The sequence below is a fragment of the Aphelocoma coerulescens genome, chromosome 8 (assembly GCF_041296385.1).
Source record: "Aphelocoma coerulescens isolate FSJ_1873_10779 chromosome 8, UR_Acoe_1.0, whole genome shotgun sequence".
In the NCBI taxonomy this organism is placed as follows: domain Eukaryota; kingdom Metazoa; phylum Chordata; class Aves; order Passeriformes; family Corvidae; genus Aphelocoma; species Aphelocoma coerulescens.
Genome location: NC_091022.1, coordinates 24,634,075 through 24,658,419, shown reverse-complemented (window position 1 = coordinate 24,658,419; position 24,345 = coordinate 24,634,075). Strand labels below are relative to the sequence as shown.

The 24,345-nt window shown below is 41.9% G+C and overlaps 1 protein-coding gene across 4 annotated transcripts; it reads left to right on the top strand.

The window, feature by feature from the left end:
- Window positions 1-1,166: 1,166 nt before the first annotated feature.
- Window positions 1,167-23,779, top strand: MKNK1 (MAPK interacting serine/threonine kinase 1). Of its 4 annotated transcripts, none has more exons than XM_069023337.1 (14): window positions 1,167-1,249; window positions 2,157-2,246; window positions 4,734-4,828; window positions 7,849-7,947; window positions 8,605-8,702; window positions 10,135-10,214; window positions 11,638-11,711; window positions 14,801-14,905; window positions 17,906-17,961; window positions 18,506-18,601; window positions 19,382-19,576; window positions 20,196-20,360; window positions 20,981-21,021; window positions 21,954-23,779. In XM_069023337.1, exons 4-14 carry the CDS (start codon window positions 7,851-7,853, stop codon window positions 22,180-22,182), a joined length of 1,236 nt encoding a protein of 411 aa, XP_068879438.1. In that variant the 5' UTR covers window positions 1,167-1,249; window positions 2,157-2,246; window positions 4,734-4,828; window positions 7,849-7,850; the 3' UTR covers window positions 22,183-23,779. The 4 variants fall into 4 exon arrangements, with proteins under 4 accessions (XP_068879438.1, XP_068879436.1, XP_068879437.1 ...); XM_069023335.1 differs by having other exon boundaries at window positions 20,978-21,021; XM_069023336.1 differs by lacking the exon at window positions 4,734-4,828 and having other exon boundaries at window positions 20,978-21,021.
- Window positions 23,780-24,345: the final 566 nt, after the last annotated feature.

Genomic DNA, 24,345 nt, shown 5'->3' with positions numbered 1-24,345 from the left:
AAACTGAGAATAACCCCATAAAATGCCAATCTGACTTAATATGGGAAAGAGCTCTTTCTTGCCACCCTCTCCACAAATGAATCCACCTTCTTGCTCAGCCTTACAGTGGGAAATAGCACTGGCAGCTGTCTCTTCCTGAGCCTTTTTAACACCTGTGAAGTAGATCAGAACTTTTCTTTGTAAAACTGAAAGAAGGGACTCATCTGCAAACTCCAAAGCAAGATTTCTGCTATTATTTTATCTCTTGGAGATCTTGTACAAAGCAGGTGCCTTGGGTCTCTGCTGAGAAGAAAAACTGATTGTTTTTCCAATCAAATATATTTTCAGGCAATATAACCAACCTGAAAAGGGATAAAACTGACAAAAGCCTAATTCAATCATAATTGTTAAAAAAAAGTTTTAATAGTACTTGAGTGGCATGTTTGTCTTTTCCCCACTTCTCTAACAGTGCTGCCTCTCTTCTGTAGCTGTATTGGCCACAAAGGGGACATAAGTTTTCCTGCTAATATAAAAAGAGAGGTCGGTTCCAGGGAGGTAAGGAATTAGCTGGAGGAAAATAGGCCGCATCTAAATTATTCAAGGAAGAGTAGAAAAAATACAGAAGGCCTGTGATTATCCCAAAGGGGCTACGAGCACGTGAGGCTGGGATACGGAGTTGCTGCTGAGGAGGTTTTCAGCACCACCCTCCAGAGTCCTGTGCACACTTTGTCCAACAGCAGGCTTTCCATGCTCTGCCTCCCGACGTTTATCCAAGCTCTTGCTTGTTGTTATTTTTCCTTTCCGTTCTTAGTCTGTCCTGCCTGAACGCACACCTGGCTTACTGAATGTGAGGTGCTTAAGGAAAGACTGGACGTGGCACTCCGTTGACACAGCGGTGTTTGGTCATAGACCGGACTCGATCTTCGATTCTCCAACCGAAGTGATTCTGTGATATCGCTCACGGGGGAAGGACAAGGTTGCAAGCAGCCAGCCCAGCCCGGGGAGCAGGGCCCGCTCCCCGCTGTCCCCCACCGATGCTCCCCGTCCCGTCCCGTCCCGTCCCGTCCCGTCCCCTCACAGGAGCCGCGGCCCCGCCTCGCGCGCACGCGCCCAGCGGGCCGCGCGGGCGGCCGGGCGCGCTCCCGGCAGGGGGGTGCGGAGGGGGCGGTGCCGCGCGCACGCGCGCTCCCGCCGCTCCTCAGGCGCACACAGGGTGGGTGGGGGCGGGCGGTGCCGCCCCGCCGAGGAGGGACCCGCGGCCGCCATGGAGGTGAGGGCGGGGGGGCTGTGGTCACGGCGCTCCCCGGCTCGGTCAGCTGAGGGGAGGCGAGGGAGGGGAGCCCTCAGGGGCGCGATCCGTGCCCGCAGGAAACGCCAGGCTCCCGCGGCTCGTCCGGGAGTGTGGCGGGCAGAGCGCTCGGACGCCGGGAGCGGCGGCAGCCCCGGCTGCTGGGGGACGGCTGGAAGGTGCCTCAGCCCTCCGGCCGGCAGCTTTGGGTGTGGGGGCCCTCCAAAAGGAGTGCGGGAGATTCCTCGTGTCTGGAGCTGGAAATTTTATTCGCCGAAGCTTTAAAGTGCTGTGTTTCGTACATAGTGGGTTTTTCAGTAAAGGGTGGTAAGTGTCTACACTCCTACGGCAGCTGCTTTCTATTGAGGACATTGCTGGAGTGGGAGAAGAGCGGGCAAAGGCGAATGAACCGGTTCCTAGGAGTGATCACGAGAAGTCTTTTAGTTCTTGTGTTTTTCAGCTGGCATCAGTCGGGGAGAGTTGTGAACCCCGAGGAACACTGAAAAACTGCCTAATGTGTGCTCTGTGGCATTAGTTTAAGCAGGATGACCTTCTGAGGCAGGAGAAGCAGCGGGACAGCCCTGGGTGACAGCTCGGCTGCTGGCATCAGCAGGACTTGTGATAGCCAAAAATCAGCCCATTCCCTGACACCACTGGCACTTGTCTGTGAAGTGTCAGGTTTGTTTAGAAATAAGCCACTGGTTTTTTTTGTTGTTTTTTTTTTTTTTTTAAATCATTTACAGGCTGGTGGCTTCTAAAAGCCTCTTTATCATACAATGTTATGCCTCACAATTGGTTTGGGAAGATTGGTGTATATTCTGATAACTTCAAAGAACTGTAGTTTGCCTTTTTTTTTAAACTAAACAGAGTTCCTCTTCGTGCCTCCCAGGTGCTGGATGGAAGCAAGGCAAAACACTCCCGCAGAGCTGAACCTCTTTCACTGCAGTTCTAAAGGTGTTTGGGTTTGGCAGCCTTCCAGGTAAAGTGGGGTGCCTTGTACATTTGAACCTTCCTTGGTTCTTTAAAGGTGTTTTTCAGCCAAAATGCTTATATGACATTATTTCATGGTATGATTGCTATACCAGTACTCTGTACTTCAAAAAAAGTATTTATTGCTATGAGGAATTTCCTCTCTCCTTCTAGTACCTTCCTGGTAACAAATGTTAAAACACTGGTACAAATCTTAGGTGACATCAAATGTGACAATGCAGTGGAGGTTAATGACTTAATTTTACAGTTGGAAGCACAGAGGAGGGGAAAATAAAGAAAAATCAGTCTTCCTTCAAAGTTTAAAAAACCATTAAGTTAGATTAGCTTCTCCTAACAAGGCTGCTTTCTGCTAACGGTGTGTGTTCTGTAGCTATTTTTTTTTTCCAGTGACAGATGTCATTGATCAGATCTCATTGACCGTTGGTGGGGTGTGGAGCAAGAAAAGGAAACGTTTATCTTTTATCTGTAGGAAATGAAAAGTTGTCTTCTGAGAAGTTTTTCTCTTTGTTTTACACTAGCAAGGGAGCTGAGGGGAATTACAGGAGCTAATTGGTGATGCAGACACAGTCTTCTGAGAGTTGTTGATGCCATCAGATGTAGAAGAGAGTAAACAGCTTGCTGTTTAGTAATTGGCCCTCAGAACCTACTTACATTGTACATCTCCTTAATTTAAAAGTGCTCTAGGGGTTGGAGAAGTTGAAGTAGTTGAGCCAATGTGCTATTGCTAGGAGTTTTCTCATTTAGAATATGTGTGATGGAGTTTAAAATAACTTTGTTGCTAAGTTCTCACTGCCCTGTGATGGTAAGTCTTAAATATGAACTGTCTGCCAGTGGTCAGTAGCACTAAAATCCTGTTTGACTGTTCTGCGGGGTGTGGAAGGAGAGAAGATGTTCTTTAGTGCAATAACCAGTGTGTGTGCCATGGTGTTCCCGACAGGGCTCACTGTTCACAACTATTTGTTAGCCCTGTGAAGTACATACACCCTGTTACATCCTCCCATCCATGTGGCTGCCTTGGAGACACATTGTCCTTGAATAAGAAATAAAAAAGATTACAGTGTGTTCTTAAGCCACCTTCAGGCTAATTTGTAGTACTTACTTGTTAACTCCTGGCTGGGCCAGGATACTTCTGTTGTTTGCCTTTGGCTTTGCAGTGGGGATGATAATAGTTCTTTTGCTGTCATTCTGAATGATAACTAGTGCTTTTAAAGAAATGCATGTGTGCCTGATTTCGGGAGATCTCATGTCTGCAGCATGTGTGTCAAAATGTGCTGTTTTCTCCAACACGAGAGGGAAGGGAATGCTGTGTGCTCTCCTCTCCATTAAGGTTCTCCCTGCTTCCCCAGCAGTAACCCTGGTGAAGTAAGAAACTGGGGTGGGAGGAATCTATTTGGAATAACTTGATGTGCTATCCTGAAAAGTGAGATCCAATTACTGCTGGAGGGTTTCACTTGGAACTTCAGAAAACCCCCTCTTAGTTTGCGAGGGAAGTGTTAGCTGGGAGTACCGAAAAGTTACTCTGCAAATTGCACAAGCCGGGGATGATGCGACACTGATCTCCTGAAAGTGTGGCAGAGGGAATGGCAGAGGGAAGTATGGAGCTAAAGAGAAAGGTTGCTGTAACCTTTTCCCCAGCACGAAGGGTTTCAGACGGGTGGTGGCAGCTGTGACACTGTGAGTTGTCACAGTAATGCTGTGATAAGGCTGGATCAATAATTTTGTCAGATTTGCTCTTTCCTGAAATTGGATTGCTTGGGCTTCCTCTGAACTTTCAGGTGTTCGTTTGAAAATGTTAATGCTCCTGTATATTGAGAAGATGTTGGAATGTTTTTAAGTTCCTCTTCCTTCATGGATAACTCAAATTAAATGAAACTAAAGGTTTTATTGTAAGTGGAATGAGAAGGTAACTTTTGACAGCTAAGAACGAATTGTGGCAAACCACTGCAAAAATCAAGTATGAGTATTCACTTCTTAGAATTTGAAATTAGTATACTTAATACAGAATGAGCATAAAATAATGTCTCTGATTTGACACAGGACTGTCATACAACACTGCACATTCATCCTCTTCAAATTGTATCTCCCTTGATGTGTAACATTGCAAACACAATCACTATGTAGTTGCTTTATAAGGGTAGCTTGGGTTGTTCTGAGCTTCCTGCAACCACATGGTTTTTGTAGAATCAGCACCTGCTGAGTGCATCCAGTTTCATTATGAGCCACATCTACAGGAATCAGAGTTGATGGAGAAGGGAGGGTCCAGGAACAATGTGAGACACTGAGCTGGGAGGAAAACTGGACTGAAGGCTGTTTTCATTTTGTTCCATTGAAATTGTAGGGGTGTGCTTTTGCTGTGTGTTCATGTGAAGCCCACCACTACAGGTCCTTGCAATGCCTTTAGGCTCTGGGCATGCTGAATATGTGTAGCAGTGTTTTCATGATTTCTGACTGGTAATGTGGTGGTGTTTCTTTTCAGCTCCAGAACAACTTGACTCAAGCAAGAGTCAGTTTTGAAGCAGTGGTAGTACCTGGACTCAGCTTTCTTCCACTGAGTTCAAACACACAAACAAGGTATTTTCTTCTTGATAGAAAAAGACATCTCTACTGTGTTCTCCAAGTGCTTCCTGTTACACACATGTGCTTGTTTTCCAAATATACCCTTCCTTCCTTTGGGAAGCAGATTAGAATGAGAGGGGAGTTAGGTCTGGGTAGTGGATTTTGCTATGTTCATATATGGAATGTTAGGAAGTGAGACAAAAGACAACTTAAGGTCTGAATGAAGTGAAACTTGTGGTAACTGTTCCCTTTCTTCTTCTCTTGGCTTTGTTCACAAGTTTTCTTTACAGCAAAAGGGAAAGGCTGTAACTACTGTCCCACACAGGCTCTGAATAATGTGTGTGTTAAATATTGCCTCAATGCAGAGTTATGATGATGATGATAATAAAATTCAGGGGCTTCAACAAAACCACAGCTAAGACAGAAACTTGCTCTCATTTTACTTACCATGTGGATTCTACTGGTTCCATTACCCTGTGAGTAATAATCCTAACCTGACTGGAGAAGGACAGATCAGAATTTGAAGACATTAATCTTGGCCCTGATGTGTCCATGGGCCATTTCCCTCCAGAGCAGTCTGTCCTGTCCCTGAGCTCTGTGTCTGGCAGGGTGAGCTGCCTCAGAGCCCACAGTGTCCATGTCACCAGAAGCACTTCTGCAGTATGCAGAACACCTCAGCAGTGCTTGAATGGTTGAGGCACACTGTCCTTCAGTGTCACCAGAAACTCTTTGGTTACACAGTTGCAGAAAAAAAAGCATTTCTTTGAAAGCTTGAAAAGTCTCTTTGGCTGGACTAAAGGTATTTGCTTGTAGTACCAGCTGTTACTTAAGTGTTGTTCATTATAACAAAGTGAGTAATGAGAGTGAAGCTGGGATACCTTTAAAGGATAAGCTGTGTTGACAGAAACGAGCTACACAATGATGTGAAATAGCAGACCAGAGCAGTAATAAGAATCTTAATACAGCAAACGTTTCATGCTTTAGTCTGATGGCAAATTTAGTCAAGGTTACAGGTTAAAAATACCAACTTTTCAGCCATTTGGTTTCTGTATACATGACTAGTGAACTTCCTGTTTTCAGGGAAACAATTCTTTGTAATTTAGGAATTGAGTCAGACTAAAGGGAATTTAAATAATGTAGTGAGTTATTAAACAGCCGACTGTAAATATCAGAGTCAGCTGGTAGAGTGTGGGAGCTGGTTGTGAAGAAATACATCAGCTGTGCTAAGATAGGGGGTTCACATCCTGGGGTTTTTGCTGATTTTTAGTCTGTTACAAGCTCTGAAACTGTGATATTTGAAATGGAATAGAACCTGTCTAACTGTGACTTGTAGGAGGTCAGGGCATTAAAGTTACTCGTTCAACACCTTGTGGAAATCAAGGACCTCTTTCAAGCAGAGCAGCCCTCTCTCTGAGCAGTTTCATGTGTGTCATTTCAGTCCCAGTTCTGAATAATTGCTGATGCAGGTGGAATTGGAAAAGAGGAGAGCTGGAATTAGCTATCAAAGGCTCACCTTCTCTTTATGTTAAAATTTGAAGCTGTATGTCTGTCAGTTTGAGTTCAAAAGAAGCTGTTTCTTCAGAAGTTGGTAAAATGTGCTTTATATTACTGTATTTAAGAAGGCACATATGTCATCCATCATGATGATTTCTGAACACATTCTGCCTAAGACTTGAAAATGAGGATTTACTCTTGTCTTGAAGCTTTCGGTGATACATTTTTAAGTGTTTTACTAAGTTGTTAAGGAGAAAGGACTTTCAAAATAGCACGTGTCCTAAATTTTCAGACATGTGGGTTCTAAGTGACACTTACAGTAGCTATAACTGACAGATAGGAACAAGAAAAATGTCATGGAGCAAAGAAAAAGTATTTCATGTATTGGTGGATTGTTGTGGAATGTTTTCTGCCTTGGAGCTTCTCCCATGTTTTGAGTACTTTAGAAACAGTGAAAGGCAGAAAAACTGCTGTTCACAATCTCTGTTAAAAGAGAATTGATGGAATTTTTGGGACTTGCTCTTTCATTATCAGTGTTGTCATAATTACACTTTTTCTGTGGATTTAGCTATTTCTCTAGTACAAGATCTTTAAAAGTGAATTTTATCAGAATTCCTCCTGGCTGTAAAATGTCTTAGCTGTACTTTGCTGCTGCCCTGAAGACTTTGAGCTGAGATTTAAACTGTTAAGGCAAACTTGACTGGATGTGACTTGGTGTGAAGTGCTCCCTCCTAAAACCTTAGTGTGGAATCATTTTACCTTTTTGGAGATAGGTTAGCTGTACAAATATGGCAGTCTTTTTATTTAGGCCTTCAGTAACAATATGCAGGTGTTTTTTTCTGCCATATTATTATCTGGCATCAGTGAATTGTTATCTCTGACTCAGCTCTTGTAGTATCTACAGCTAGTAGTGTAGGAAAAAATCTAAATGCCATAAATACTTCTTGCTTTGGAGCATAAATTACCCACTGATCTGTGGTTTAGAAAGGTACATTATGGTTCTGTGAGAAATGGTTTTCTTTCTGGCCTTATGGCAGAATAAACTGACCTAGATTGCTCCTCTGCTCTCTTAACTCCTGTGGTTGCTTTGTTTCACTGAGTGGTTTGAAACTTCCCCACACCTTCCTGCTGTTTTGGAGGCTCATTTTCTTGAGCTGATTTGAAAAAAATCTATTTGCAAGACAGTAGAACAGCTCAGAGAAGGGTGCCCTTGTGAGGGCTGTAAGTGCTGTCTGGTATCAGGGCAGGTGTTCTGTTGTGGGTTATTTCTGTGCTTTGGCTGTGAGGTAAGGATTCAGTATGGATGCATTATTGTTTCCTCCTGTTTTTACGTTTGTTTATCAAGTCTCCCCATAACTATTAATTGGCACCCAAGAATTGCCTTTTTGGGTTTCCTCTGATATTTGGAAAAGAGGTGGCAGCCTGTGATGAAGAAAAGCAGAGAAACTTTTGGCTGGATGAGAAACTAAACACACAAGAGCATGTGCATTTCCTCCTAAAGTAATTGATTGTTAAAGTCACCTCTATGTTCTGCCACACAGAGATGGTCAGCAGTCAGCCTGTCCCCATAGCAGACAGGGGGAAAAGGAAAAAGAAAAAAAGAACCAGAGCCACAGATCAGGTCCCTGGGAAGTTTGAAGGTTGGTGACAATTTAAAAGCTTTTAATTGTTACAGTCTGCTTTGCTTCTGCTGTTTTTCTCAGTTTTCTTAGCTAAACATTGCTTTTTTTTGGTAGGAACAGTGCTGATGTCAAAATGTTTTGACTGAACAGATATGAGCATAAACACTGTGAAGCTTTGTAAGTGAAATATAGTTCAGTGAGAAAACTGAGCAGTACAAAACTTCTTAGTGGGCAAGTGCAAATAAAGGTGGTAGTAGCCTTGTAGGTTTAAATGCTCAAGTTTGTTACGCTTAAAACACTATCTCTGCAAGTAGATTATGTGTGGTCGGCATTTTCTGAGCAAGGAGTGAATTGTTTTCCACCTGAAAAAATTGTTCCTGAGTTTTACACGAAGACAGGGAAGGTGGCTGAAGGTCCTAGATATTGCTGAGATACAAAACATTTCTAGTGTGAACAAATGTGTCATTTTGATGCTGTAATGAAGTTTAATTTTTCTGGTACTTGAAAGAGGGAGGTGAAAAATGAAGCATAGTTAAGACTGGCATGTCTGCTTTAATACTGCATAAATCTGAGGGATGCTTATCAGATGAAGAGCTTGTCTTGATGTTATTCACTAAAATAACTTTCAGAATTCACTTTGATGGATGTGTCCTTTCTTCTGGATTTCTTTGGCAGACTTGTACAAGCTGACTGCTGAGCTGCTTGGTGAGGGAGCATATGCTAAAGTTCAGGGTGCTGTCAGTCTCCAAACTGGGAAAGAATATGCAGTGAAAGTAAGTATAGAGTAAAAGCATCACTTCTGTCTGTGATGTGTCTTCTCCCTCTGAGTATCTCAGTGAAAACCTGCAATAGAGTGGGTAATAGCAAAACCTTCTAGGAGATTTTTGGTGCTTGAAATTAGCCTGTTTTATAACTGTTGAGAAAACCTGTCACCTGAAGTGTCATGTCTCCAGAGTGAACTGGTGTATCAGCTGCAGGTAAAGTCACAGACTAACTCACTGGGATGGTTGGATCTCAGGGCAAGCTTTCCTCTCATGCCCTGGTTTGGTTGTAGTCCTACCTTTGTCTCTTCTTATGAAAGAAGAGGCTGAGTCATTGTACAGCATGGCCTACCAAACAGTGCAAACTTTTGGGTGCTGATCCGAGTTCAGAGAGCATCAGGTACTGCCAGTGGTTCATGGAAAGCTGTCTCTTTATTTTTAGATAGAGGCCAATCTTCTGTAATATCATTGTAAAGTGTTAGGGCTCATTTACAGATTTGTTGGTATCCTAAGTCCCCTTTTAATTACAAACACAAATAATAGCAATAGGGAAGCTTTATGAATGGTTCTAGTCAAAAATAGGCACAAAATTTTAAGCCCCTTGAAAAATGCACCTCCATAGATGCTAGAATTTTGTCTGTACTTCGTAAAATTGTTGAAGTTGAAAGGTTGAAATAAACAAAGCTCTGCATTAGGAATTCAATGTGATCAGATGCTGAGTGCTGTAGTACTGGTGAATGGTTGCCTGTTCTGCACCAGAGAACTCAGGCTGCAGAAATAAGAAAGCTGTCTACATCTGTCCTGGATACAGATGGTGGTGATATTTGTGGTAATTTCAGTTTATGTAGCAGTCATTCAGGCTCAGCCTCTGTGGAAAGCTCTTGTTCTTGTCCTTTTTCAGCCAGAGGACTGTGTGAAGGAAGGTGACTTCTGATGGCCCTGAGATTGAATGTATGTTTTCTTTAGGTTCTATTATTGGGTCTCCATGAAGTTTACACGATGAACTAAACTCTCATTTTGTGGTGAATTTGGTATTTTTTGCTTAAATGCCTATAATGACAAATCTCTTCTTTTTGGCTGTTCAGTGTCTGATGTGACTCAAATCTATTTGTAGTAGAACTCAAGAGGATATCCTGTTCTGCACATTGCAAAGTTAAAATGATGCAAGAAAGAGCTTGTGGTAACTGGTCACTGGCTGTGTAAGGTGTGGATTTAGTTCCTTTCTTCTCTTCCTGCCCTAATTTCTCTTGTCCTGTGAATGCCTTCCAGAGTTCTGCTGACACTGCTCTGCTCTGTAAACAAATGCCAGAAGAGAAATTAAACAAACAAACCAAGGTGTTCTTCTCTAGTGGGCATTCCCTAGATTCAAACCTTGGAACAGCTACCTAATTCCAGAGCTACATGCATAGTTCTCACAGTAATTTTTCAAAACTCTTTTTCACAGATCATTGAAAAAAATGCTGGGCATAGTCGGAGTCGGGTTTTTCGTGAAATAGAAACTCTGTACCAGTGTCAGGGTAACAAGTAAGTATAATCTTGTCTTTGTTTATTTAAAGTGTTTTGATTATTTATTCTCAAATTTTTATGTGTGACAAGGTTAGAAGCTTTGCAGTAGTCTCCTTAAAACCAGTTGAAATTCAGACTTGACCTATTCAGAATAAGAATTTCCCCGCCTCTTACCTGTGAAATTTAGGGGAACTATTTACAGATTGAAAGTTACATCACTCAATTAGCAGCCAGGTCAGTGTAGCTTGATTGTGCTTCAGTGCCTCAAGATGCAAAATTAACATTTTGACACTCTCCCCTGTGATTTCACCATCAGCAAAAGCTGACCTGATACCAGCTGCTCTGTGGAAAGGAAGTCTTACCATTCCTTTCCCTGACATGTGGTTTGTCCTCCTCCTTGTGTCAGCCTTTCTGCTTTTGCACTGGAGCTCTTAGATCAGCAAAAAGCTAATTTAGTTCTCATTTGGATGTGTGCTGACTTCATGTAGCCACAGGATGAAGCAATTGTAAAGCTGCTGCTGATGCCTGAAGAGGAAGAAAAGCTGTGCAGACACTGGCAGCATGCTCTGGGAGCTCTGTGATGGGTTTGAGCCCATTCTGAAGTTACTTCTAGATGTCTGTGTTAATCTAGACTGTATGTACAACAGCTGTTCTTTATATTGACCCTTTTCAAACAAATACCTAATAAAAGATACAGAAATAATTTTAAAACCAACTTGTTTACCAAACCCATGGGCTTATGTTGTGCTGTAGAGGAGCAGACCATGTCTTTCTTTTGTGAGATTAAGAGCATATGGTCATCCAGTACACAACTGATGAAAAACTCAAGCTCACACGTCCACATTCAGAATTTGGGGGTTTGAATGTACTGTTAAATGTAAAAAGTTCTGACTTACACATTTGACATTCTCAAAGCAACCTGGGGCATTTGTGCTGCAAAGAATTTACATGAGCTAAACAGGAGTTAGTCTAAAAATGGCAACTAAGGAGCTGGATGTAATATCCTGCTGACAAGTGCCTGTCTTCTTTGAGCGAGCCCTGTGTGTTTTGCTTTGTTTCCAGAGAGAATTTGATTTCCAGAGAGAAAGAATGCCAATTTAATGATTTTTTTCTTTATTTCTGCCTTCAGCACAAATGCAGTGTTTTCAATTATTAAATATAACCCACTATCAGTTATCTTCCTGTCAGCTGAGCAGTAGCAGAGTTCTCACAGTCCTGTCTGAATTTGGTGTTTGGTCTATTTTGCGTGCTTAAATTTCAGTGTGAGTTGGAAATATGGTTTTAATGCCACAGACAACCAAAGCAACTTGTTTAACTAGAACTTGTATTTTTGGTTGCTTCTGGCACTTCCTAGTTATCCATGCTGAAACTCTTCATGGCTGTGTGTACACTCCATGCTTGTTCCTTTTATTTCCCTTCTTTTTTGTGTCTTTTTTTAAAGGAACATTTTGGAGCTAATAGAATTTTTTGAAGATGACACAAGATACTACCTGGTCTTTGAAAAACTGCGAGGAGGTACTGTGCAGAAACTGTGCCTTTGCTCATTCAATCATTTTGGTTCCTGTTTGTGTCAGTGTTTTAAAGTAGTAATTGAAGAACTTACTTTAAATGCTTGAGAATTTCAAGACAAGAAGTAGAGGAAGTATTATACACAGCTTGAAATATGGTTATTCTTGAGTATTGGTGGGTTTGGTCATGCATTTGCAGTCCCTTTCTGAAGCTGAGTGATGGAAATATCAGCTCTCTTAAAGTGGAAGGTTTGAAATACAGTCAGTAGGTCACAGTACCTTCAGGCAGGGGGAGACACACAGGATGTCAGGTGTTATGCATGATCCTAGTGCAGCATCTGTATACTCTGGCAGAGCTTTCCCTTGGTGTAGGATTGACTTCATTTCCTGAAACTCATGGAATTCTTTTAGGGAAATCATCTTCCCTGTGCCTGGGGTTGCTGTAATTGAGAACCAGTTGTGCTTGTGGGTGTTTGAGAGCCCATCAAGTGAGCTTGAGTGGTCATTGGGCTCCAGCACTTCCCACTCACCTGGGGAATGAGAAAGCTGCAGCAAGCAAGCACTTTGTACATTTTCTCATTTCTTATACTGAGTATAATTACAGTACCCACTAATTGCATGGCTGTGCAAAACCATGAGTTAATATGGCCAACCCTTCAAAGGAAAACTGAGCTTCTGGAGTATCCTGCTGCCTAGAGAACATCATCTATTTTCTCTGGTCAGGAAGGTTTCCAGGAGCAAACTGTACAAATCCTTTCTGCATAGATGCAGAACTATTTTTAAAAGAGATGGATTTATATTTGTCTTGAGTAAAAGCTTTTGTTTAGCTTTGCTCAAAATTGCTGCATCTTTTCACTGTGTTTTCCCATAACACTTTGTCCTGATGCTCAGACTTTTCTGACAAATTAGCTGTAATAGGACTTGATTGAGAAGAATCTGCATTTGTCTTTTTTCTAATTTCCCATTCTTCCATTAGTTAACCCTCTTCTTTGTGAGTCTGTGGTTGTCAGTGGACCTGCATGGCTGCTGAGAGGATGATAATGCTACTCCTTCCCTTTTAGCTACTGTTTCTACAGCGTCAGCTAGGGCTGAGGCTGGTTTTCTCTTAAAAAAAAATCAGTATTTGAAGTGTTAGGTGTGTGGGGTTCAAGAAGGAATTAATGGGAGTTAGGGGTCAGATCTGATGCACTGCAGATTCTGATGTGAGTGGCATGGCTGACAAGAATGAGAGCATTAATCTTCAATGCAAGCCTTACTTCAGTAACTCCAGTCTCCGAGGCTGCTGGTACTTACAGTGTTGGAGTATAATTTGGGCTTTCTATTTTCAACTTTGCCTTCCAATAGCTGTGGTAACTGAAGGAGCTCTGCTCCTGTTTTATCTGTGTTCAGTTTGCTGTGATGTGCAGAATCCCTTTAACAACCTCGTCTGACAGCATTTTATAATTGAAAGATTTAAGATCCAGCTGATTATATTGAATTTGCATGACTTAAGAATCTTTTCCTCTTTTTTTTTCCCATCTGAAATGTATTTTGAGAGGTGCCATATGATGCTTTCTCTCTGATGAGTACTGGAGAGGTAGGAACAACTGGCAGGAGTGTCCTGCTATTCTTTCTTTACGAGAGTTCTCTTTGTGGGCTGAATATAAAGTCAGTAGAGTATGTTTTAATTGATATCAATACAATTCTTATCTGAGAGAGTTTGAACATCGGCTCTATTGAGAAACATAATTTCAAATAAACCTGCTGAGTGAAATGAGCACTTCAGGTGGTTCAGTATTGTTTCCTGCAAAGTGTGGGGTCTTTTCCACAGGGATGGAAACATTGAAGAGCTGTTACTACTTTCTAAAGGTGCAAAGAAAACTATACCAGGAAACCCCTTTGAACTTTGTGCACTCAGGAAATCTGTAGCAAACTAGAAGGTGTTTGTTTTGGCAAGGGAAAATGTCTGTCTTTGATACCTGATAACCTGGTCCAAAGTGGCCTTCCTCTACTCACCTGACACAGCATGGCTATGCATATCTGAGCAGTCTTTTGTCCATCTCTTCTTTTTGGATGTTCTTCCTCATCCCTGAATGCCCACTGGGGAGGAGTGGCAATAGCATTGATGGTGTAAGAATAGGAATTACCCAGTAGGAGATTTCCTTCCACATCTAGAACTGAAAAGAAGTGAAATCACCTGAGATAGAAAGTGTTGAGTGTACTGGGGCTAATAACAAATGGCAGTTACTTCTTGAATTTCTTTGCCTGGTTGCTTTTACAAGTACACCTCTCTGAATAAGAAAATAAAAGGCAATAGTAAGGCTACTTAGGGGGCTTGGATCTCTGTGGACTACATGGAATTGGTTTTTTGAAGACATTTTTAATCTTTTGAGAGGTTTGATTGAATTCACTCTAAGAAGATGAGGAATCAAACCTCCCTTTATTCTTTGTTAAAGGGATACCAGTGACGCTCTGCCTGCAAGCTACCAGCCCTTCAGTATGTTTTAATGTAGAGGTCTTTTGTCAGATTTTATATCCCTGGGCAAATTTTGCATTGAGTCAGTGTAGGAGCCTTGCCCTGATGCCTGTGGGAAATCTGATGTGTATTTAAAGGTCAGATCTCTTCTTACTTTGATGGTGTTGAGGCACAAAACGTGTATTCTTGACTTTCAGTGCAGGGTTTCAGTGGTGACATTATGGAAAATGAGGAGAGTTTGAGCATGACCACCCATGACCTGGGGTAGGTTGGGTTTTGCTGAAGTGTTTATGTATCTCCTTAGCTATGTTTGAGTTTTACTGGTACTATTGGCAAATCTTTACTGTCACAGTGTGTGGAAAACTGACCAGTCATGTCCTGGGGCAGTAAAAAGTGATTGCCTCTCATGCTGTGCTTAAACTAGAGAGCTGCACTGTTTGAAAATTATGTTCTAGCACACTTAAGTGTTGAAGCTGCTCAGTTGTGCCTTTTTCTTCTTAGTCATTCCCCTTTGCTCCACAGAAGTTGCCTGCTGCGACAGGCTGTTACAGAATGTGAAAATAAGGTTATGGATTCATGATACTTGGAACTAGTTCAGCATTCATACTGAGGTTTTCCTCTTTCCCCTGTTACCCTGACAGGTTCAATCCTGGCCCATATACAAAAGAGGAAGCACTTCAATGAACGAGAAGCAAGCAAGGTGGTGAGAGATATTGCCTCTGCTCTGGATTTTCTTCACACAAAAGGTGAGGGAAGGCTGCCTCCATCTTTACTAGTTGACACACTCAGGTTATGAAGCACATTTATCTTTAAGTAGCTAGCTTTTGCTAGTGTTTCTATTTACAGCAATGCCAGATGACTTGAGCTGCTTTCCTCTATGATATTATTTTCATGTTGTCGTATTTTAAGTAATTGGGTGTGTTAAGATGGTACAGGCTTTTCAAGAAGAAAACTTAAATCAGCATCCAGGGAGAGTTAACATTAGGGTTGAGTCTGTTTGTTCCTGTTACAGAAGCCACCATATAAAGTTTACTCAAAAGGGATCTAATATAATATTAATTTCCTCTTCTTTCAGGTCAACAGAGTTACTTTTTTGTAATTCCTCAGATTTTCTCCTGGTTACAAGACCTGATAGTTTTTAGTAGCTTTTGGCCCCCACATTTTGACTCTCACTGTTAAATTGAGTGAGCCATAGCATTTATTTGAAAGTGTTCTCAATTCTTTTGGAATTTGCTTAGATTTAAAAGCAGTTATGTTTGTAGAGACTTTTTTTTTTTTTTAATCTTAAAGTGTTTTTCTCCTCCTTTTTTGACTTGGGAATACTTTGGTTTAAATTCCAAAAGTGATGTGCAATGTGGTCATCCCAGAGTATATTTTTGGGCTGAATGTGATGGAGACTTTTGAAGTCTTTCCTATGTCGTGATTATCTGGCCTTGCAGCTTCAGTTGCTGTTACAGTGACTACCTCTGAGTAGAATGGCATGTAATTGGAGACTGTTTATTGGTCATGTATTTTGATACATTTTTTCTCTTCCTTTTTGCCATTGTGATTAGCCTGGTAGATCTCAGCAGAGTTGCATTTGCTGCCGAAGTTGCTTAGTACTGGCCCTGGTTCAATAAATGTTCAGTTGTAATCTGTGCTTTTAAGTCACAGGACTGTGTTTATGCTGAGTTGGAATCACAGCACTGGTACCTCAACAGGTTGAACCCATTAAAAAGAAAATTGTAGCAATGGATAGGGATGAAAGTGGTAAACCTGAGGAATATGGATCTTGTCCCATATTGTGACTGTTACAAGAAATGAATTTGAATGTGAAACCAAACTGAGTTTGGATTAAGGGCTTTTGTAATCTTCACAGCCTGCCTATGTGGTAACTCAGCTTTAAATCTTCAGAGAAGGTACTTCTTGAATACCTGTGTTTAGAAGATTTTAACTCTGAGATACGGAATATATAAGAAACAGGAAACTTCGGCTGCATATGTAGAAAAATTATTTTTTGATGTGCAGGGCTGTGGTGGGTTTCTTAACAGCTGAAAGTCCAGGTACCCCATTCAAGAGGTTTAACATCAACTCAGCTAATACCTTCCTGTAGTTCTTTCTCAGCTTTTAGTTTTAATTTCCCTTTCCCCAAACGAGAGGAGGGTGATTGATTAAAATGGCTGTAGAGCAACAATCTGCTTTCTTGTTGTTTGCTGTGAACTGGGACAGTGGGGACATGGTTTGCAGAATCAGCTACAGCAACATCCATCCCCTCTTCATTTTATTGTTCTCTTTATGGTTCTTCCGTGTGACATTAAAATAATTAGTGAGTAGGATACAGAACACTCAAGTAAACAGGAAATTAAAGCAGTTTTATTGCACAGCTTAATGGTGAAGTGCTGTAGCTAAATGGTTTTAAAAAAATTTGAATGAGGACAACTAATTCTTTTGCCGGGAGTAGTTTAAAACTCAGCTGGATGATAATCCTGCCTTACACCCACTTGGGATGTGTGTGCTTTATTGCTAATAACCTACTGGAGGGGTGTATAAAGGCAGTTGTTTTCTCAGTGCTCTGTGCAACTGCAAAATCAAATGTTACATAATCAGACATTTGAATTCAAACAATAATACAAAAAAGACACTGCTGGCTTTCCCATTGCAAGCCAAGCCAGCTGGTGGGAGTTTGGGCAGCCTTGTTGTAAAGGTCAGCACAGGCCGCCTCCATGGGTTCATCGTGCCATCCTTTGTGCCAAAGCCGTGTGCACGGTGTCAGTGTGAGCACTCTGATTCCTTTCCATTGGGGCTCTGCTGTTATGTTCTATTTTAAGCCACGTCTTTGGAGTGTGCTGAAGAAAAGATATTAAAACTCCCTTGCTTAGAGTTTGGTGGGATTTTCCTTTCTGTATTCTGAAGTAGTATCAGGTGTCCTTGGAGTGTAAGTTTCTAAATCAAGGCTAGCTTCCAGTTAAATTACAGCTAAGTTGCTCATTTGATTTGATTTTTTTTTGCCTCTCATTTTCTACCTTCCAATTGAGCTTGATCATATTAAATGCAGGACTTCCAGAAGTTGTGTACTTAGGCTTTTGAAGAACTTCTTTGACAACCAGAACCACCTTGCATGTGGATTGCACAGATAACTTTGTGCTTCCCTGTTAGGTTTGCCTATTCTGATAGGAGTCGAAGGAAGAAGCCCTTTGGTTGTTTTCCTTTAGCTTTTCTTCTGTATCTCTAACTGAACCTCTAATTCTTCATTTGCTTCAGCAATGAGTACATACCCCAAAGGGATATTTTCATCTGGAAACTCGGGGGATTTTTGGCAGGGGAGAGTGCCTCAAGTACTGTCTGTGCTGGTAGGAGTTCAGCAAGCCAGTTGATCCATCTGGAAAGAAGAACTTTACTGTAAAAGGCACAAAAATCATTTCATTGAACTGTGTAAAGAATTAAACTTTCCTGAAGGTCAGTCATCTCAGTAAGCTGTTTTTAAGGAACATAATTAATTTGGGCTAACAAAAAGGTCTGGTGTTAGAAGGTTCTTATTTGCTTGACAGACTCTCCTGTACAGTTAAGGAGGATAAAGGTATAGCAGGATACAACAGTGACTTTTAACAGTTACACTTTACAATTAAATTATTATATTTAAGAGAGGCAGGTGTGTGTAACATGCTCAAACCTAGAATATCTCCCAGGCAACCTTCTAATAAAGAGAGGTTATGAGAAATTAAACAGAGGAGTATCCTTTCTAATGAACATTTGTACTTTCTGTTCAGGTATTGCTCACAGGGACCTGAAGCCTGAAAACATCCTGTGTGAATCTCCAGAAAAGGTGCTCCTCTGAACTGTATTATTTTAATTTGGTTCCCAAAAAAATGTCCTTGTGTTTTTTTCTCTCTTTGAAAATTTTTGAACCCATTAGTGAACTTCAACTAAATTTAACAGAACTGAAGCTTAAAAGAGACTAAATTCTTCTTTGAGCTGTGAAAATGTGAACATCTGGCTAAGAGATAAAAAGCCAACTGGCCTTAGAGAGGGCACAGCAATGACACCCTAGTGCCTCATCTGTTCTGAGCCAGCACCCAGATGGACAAGCAGCATTTAGAAGCCAGCTGGTCACATTATATGACTTGTTTCCAAAGTGCTCTGATGTGTACTGGCACTTGCCTAACCAAAGAAAAAAACAATGTTGCAGGATCAGATGCTGGTGGTGTGGGTGCAGCTGAGTGCAAGGAGTGGAATGTGGCTGTAAGAGACTGGGTCTCACTAGGGACTCTTCTGTCCTGGGGTTTTCTACTTCACATATGTACATATTCATAGATTTTGCATTAATCCCAGTCTTCCTGACCTCTTTTTTCTTTTTTTTTTTTTTTAAGATATCACCAGTAAAAATATGTGACTTTGATCTTGGCAGTGGGGTGAAGCTGAACAGTGCATGTACTCCCATAACAACTCCTGAATTAACAACACCGGTGAGAGAACCTATTGTGACTTTGTGCTTTTTTTTTTTGTTCTACTACAGACCAACTTTTCTTATCACCAGAGGAGACTTTCCAAAGAGCTTACTGCCACTACACTCAGTGCCGGATAGTTCATTTCAAGCAAGTGTGTATTTGTGATAACTACTGTCTTGCTTTCCCAGTCACAGGACAAATACACTAAAAGCACAGAAGCTCACAGTGTTAATTCTCACTCACAGCAAGTGACACATAGGTCCTGCTTATCTCTTACACAATCAAATGGGGAAACTTTTTTGTGCATATTTTTTGTGTGCTTATGGGCAGACTTTGAACCTTAGTTTTGTGTTCTTTTCCCCATTTTTTGGTTCTGTAGCTAAGCCAATGAGCTAAGGAGAATGCAAGCTCTCTAATCAGTGTGTGGCTTTATAATACACATTAGTTTGAAAAACTACAGTCCTATGCTTTTGCCATTTACTGTGAAAGAAAAATCTTGACAGTGTTGCAGAAGTCTTACAGAAATATATTCCCCTGATACACTTGTCTGATAACTATTGCATTAGATTTAAAAACCTGAAAGATGTAAATTAATATTTTGACCTTGGATCAAAGGTTCACAGTCACGTGGAACAGCTTATGGTGCTGCTAAAGAACTACAGGAACTTCAGTAGTCACTGATGCCTGATTTCTGCTTTTGCACCAAGCTGCCTGGTATAAAGAGTGGAAAATGATAAACCTGAGACTTGTTTTGATGTGACCCTCCCTTTGAAAACTTGCTTGAATTTGCTTTCATAGTGTGGCTCTGCAGAATACATGGCACCCGAAGTGGTGGAAGTCTTCATGGAGGAGGCCACGTTCTATGACAAGAGGTGTGATCTGTGGAGCCTGGGAGTGATTCTTTACATCATGCTCAGTGGGTACCCCCCTTTTGTGGGCAACTGTGGCACGGACTGTGGCTGGGACAGAGGAGAAGTCTGCAGAGTTTGTCAGGCGAGTGTGCATGTCCTGGGCATGGGGGGAGTGCAGAGCTCTCCCGTGAGCTTTGGGTGTAGGACTTGCTGTCATGTCAGCAGTGGAGAGCTGTGCCTGACCCTGGCAGGTAGATGGGAGGATGATCTGTCACTGAGAAGTGAGGGTGGCAGTATAGAAGTTGAGTGATGTCAGGTTCTAAAGTAAGGTTGGGCAACTGCCTCTCCTTCCTCCTGATGTGAGATCTCAGAGCTTCTCCTCATCCTCTTCCCCACCCTGCCGTTCTGCCTTGTTCTGTAATCCTTGATCTGGTTTATGGTAGTCACTGCAATTCCTCAGATAAAATTTGAGCCCTGGGAGGACTGCCATGGGAGGGCCTGAATTTATTCTTTCTAAAAACTGAGTGTTTTAGCTGCCCTCTTAGGGGTGGGGGGAAGTGTTCTCAGCAGACTGTGTATTGTGTCCATCTTAGCATGCACTGAACCACTCTGTGGAGCTGCCTGTCACTCTCCATTGACTCCATAAGGAGACTGGATGGTTTCAGTTGTTGCCCTCCACATTAGGTGGATGAAAGAGAGTGTCACCTGAGAAACCTTCTGGTTGCAGTGTATTTAAATTGAGTAATTTTTCCCTTTACTAGAACAAGCTTTTTGAGAGCATTCAGGAAGGCAAATATGAATTTCCAGACAAGGACTGGTCACATATTTCCTCTGAGGCCAAAGATCTCATCTCAAAGCTGCTGGTTTGTGATGCCAAAGAACGACTCAGTGCTGCTCAAGTTTTGCAACATTCATGGGTTCAAGGAGTATGTATCCCCCTTAGTATAATTTTAAGGGTTATTCTTCTTCCAAAGGGTCAAACAAGCTGTTCCCTGTCACTGAACTTCTTATTAGAGTCCTTGCATGTCTTGGTGCTTATATCTTGATTAATTAAATGATACACAGTGGCTTTATTTATTTTGCATGGCAAATATTTGGATGAATATGTCATCCTTTAAGTGTTTGTTTTGTTTAATTATTGCTTTGTGCATTTTAAATGGCTTTCTTGTGAATAGCAAGCACGGCAGTACACAAATTATTGTGTTAATACAGTAATGCAGAATACTGGTAAATACGGTTATGAAAGAACAGCAGTGTCCTTTTTTGCTTCAGTTCCCAGTTCAGGAAAGAAGGAATAGACCCTCTGGAGAGCTTCCAAAGCTGTAGTCTTATACCTGCAAGCTGTGAAATCTTCTTGTGAGGGGAGACAGATTATGAAATATGCTTTGCAAACAGTGATTTGTAAGCTCACAGTGAATGAATTTATATGCAATATCTGTTAGTTGTAAAGATTTGGGGGAGCTACTTGGTTTTTGTCACTCTTGGGAAACCTTGGTTGCCAGCTGCTAATATGTAACTAACTTCTCTTCACTGCTTCTTCTAGCAGGCTCCTGAAAGGGGATTGCCCACCCCTCAAGTTCTTCAAAGGTAGGGTTTGTTTTCTAAACATCTGTAAACTTGGCCAAGAATAATTACTGAAAGAATGTGTGAGAGAGAGGAGTTGACAAATTAGGAGGTGACATCCCTAGCTGAGAATGGAACTTCGTAAATGTACAGCACTAATTTTGTTAAGAACATCAGAAATATTAAAGCTCTGAATTTTCTTTATGATCTCATCTTGCTTGTTTGTTGGAAAAGCATTAGAGGGAATTCCTGCAGTGCAGTGTTAATCTTAGACAGAAAATAATGATGGTTTTGTCAGCTTGCTGCCCAGGAGGGGGAGAAAAAGGCATAAAGGCATGTATTACCCAGAGAGCCTGCTTTCTGATGGGTGAATAATGACCATAAACACAGACTTGGATCTGACTTTCGTTGCAGTTGGTGGTACTCACAGTATCCATTTACTGTGAGCAGGGCAAGCCTCATTGGAGGTGATTTGATGGGAGATTCTGTATGCCAGAGAGCCTGAGTCACACATCTGTTTCTATCTACATGTTTGCTGCTGGCAGTTGCAGGTGGTTCTTCCCATCAGAAAGGTATTTCCTTAAAGCCAGAGGTGCACTTATAGTGGGACTGCAGTTCTCTGGAGAAGGACGGCAGTATGGCCCCATGTGCCCATCCTTTGAGAACAGGTAGAAATTAGGGATGACATCTCAGGTGGCTTCCTGGGTTTACATCAGAAGTCCTTGCCAGAAGGAGGAGTAGTACTGTGCCTGTTTCCAAAATCCCAGAGTGTTTTTGTCATGTACTGCTGATCCTCTGAGAGAGGACAGATGCACATATTAACTGGTCATTTTGCCTGCTGTATCAATGATTTGGTAGAAGAAATAAACATGCCTGGAAACAGATACTCTGCTGTGAGGGCAAGTGGGTGAAGTGCCTGGATTGACACTGCCTCCTCCTTTTCTTTCCCTGGCCAGGAACAGCAGCACAAAGGACCTGACCCTGTTTGCTGCCGAGGCCATCGCCCTGAACCGGCAGCTGTCCCAGCACGAGAGCGAGCTGAGCGCCGAGCAGGAGAGCGCTGCCCACGCCGTGTGCTCCATGAAACTGTCCCCTCCCTCCAAATCCCGCCTGGCCAAGCGCAGGGCCATGGCACACGCCACCAAAACCAGCGACTTCCAGCCAGTTCCCCATAAAGCCTTCTAAAGCTCTTTCCTGCTGTGGGGGGCAGGATCAGTCTGTGTTCTTACTTGGGTTTTTAACGCTGATAAAAGCTGCTCTGCTTCTGACACTTTGATTAGGAGCTTGCTCTTGTGATGTGAGTTGTAACTTTTAAGGGGACAGCTTTTTATGGGAATGTTTTTTGCCTGTCAGATTTAGTGCATTAAGATAATTCAACTGATTTTTTTTAAACTGCAGATGATGAGTTTGCTGCTGTATTATCTGAGGTGATAAATCACTAAGTTTTCCTCATTTTCTTCCTAGAAGAGCACAGTTTAAAATGCAAACTTGAAAACATCAGGAAAAACCCACACTTTGCCTAGCAGAGCATCAAGCCTCTCCCTGCCAATGGCTGCTCTCCTTGATGGCACATTTTGAAGGTGCTGCTGTTACTGTCAGCAGTGGGGACTGTTCCAACCAGCGCTGTTCCTCGCTTTCTGTAGACTCAGGAATGAAGATGATGACTGGGTGGATCTCTGTCTCCATTACATTCATTGGGCTTAAGTGGAATGAGGATGGTACTGTAATGGTGCAAGGATTGCTCATACATCTAGAGATGGAGAGAGCTGTGTAGTTTTTTTATGTTGCTGATGATTTGTGTGTCAGCGTGTGGGGTGAAAACTGGGAGGGGTGGGGTTTTCATCTGACATATCTTTGCCCTTAACTATAATGTACTCCATACCATCTCTTCTTTAATTTTCTAGAGTTTAATGTCCATTATATCCCATTGGAACAGTTACATTCTTAAATCTGGTAACCACAGATGTAACAGACTGTTTATGTAACAGTTTATATTTACTATTAAGTAGGGTTTTTATTATTAATTTGGGGTTTTATTGTATTAATGCTATCTTCAGCTAAACCTTCCTTTCTATAAAATGGAATTTCTCCATGACCTTTTGTGTGTCCTACCTGGAGTTCCTAATGCAAGCGGACAGACTTAGTGAATTTTGGTGTTTGAATAATTTAGAAATGCCAAAAGCAGAGGTACGACTGTACAAAAATGGTGCTGCAGCCTTTGAATTCAGCCTCCTGCAGTAATCTCAGGCTGGGTGTCCAGATTTTGCTTCCAGTTTCAATACTATGGTGCAACAGAGCCAAGAATAATTTGGAAGGGTTTTGGCTGAAAAGCTGAAGATTTTAAGTGACCAAAGGGAGGACACAGATGTTGAGCACTTTCTGAAACATAAGCTGTGAAAATTGGGCGCTCAGATGCCCATGATGCACCTTATCTTGTCAGCCCTTTCTGAAACCTTTTGCTGAGGCTTTGTGTGCAGGGGGGGGAGGAGGAGGCCCCCGGGTTGCCAGCACAAAACCCTCCCAAGCAGAGTGAGAAGGAATAAAGTAGCAGATGCAACAAGCACTTGGAAATTGAAAGGTCAAAGCTGAATGTCTTTGCATGGCCTATTCAGGGTGGTTTTACATTATCAGTAATATCAGTGCATACAGCTATTTTTATAAAACATGCTGTATTTTGTGACTAATATTAAAGTTGTTATTGAAATGTTTTTATACGTTGTGCCAGCTGATAAATGATGAAATGTATTTTGCTTTTTTAAATTAAAATGCCCTAAGTTATGTATTTAACACAATTGGCAGTTCTTTGTGGTTTTTTCCTCTTTATTTTTGGTGACACAGAAAAGAGAATTACTTCTTTGTGTGACATTGGATCTAGGACAGTTGAAGTCTCTGAGGACTAGGCATACCTCCCTCTTCTATTGATTTATTTTATTTATCAGTCTCTGATCTCACATTTCTTTCTGGGAACTGAGAAAAGCGCCCCAAGCAGGGAAGAGGTGTTAACTTAAGCTCTCGTGTGTAGTCTACTTCTGAGTGCCTCTTGCAGAGTTATTTTTTAGTTTCTTTGGAGGTCTGTGGCTCTTGAGTGGGGAAGGTTGTTTTCCTGGAGGGGTGGGATGCAGCACTCCCCAGTGCTCTGTGCAGCTCCTGCCTCGAGTGAAGCCTGAACAGAGGAGGAATCCCAAACCAGGTGCCAGGCCCTTTATTTGCACTCACCTTTCTTTCAGAGGAAATCTGCCATGTTCACATCAAATGCTTTTAGTTCAGCTGTGCTTTAAGATGATCTGCTTCTCCTTCCCTTTTCCTCCTGGGCAAGAGAGGTACCAGAGAGCACAGGTGACCTTGTGG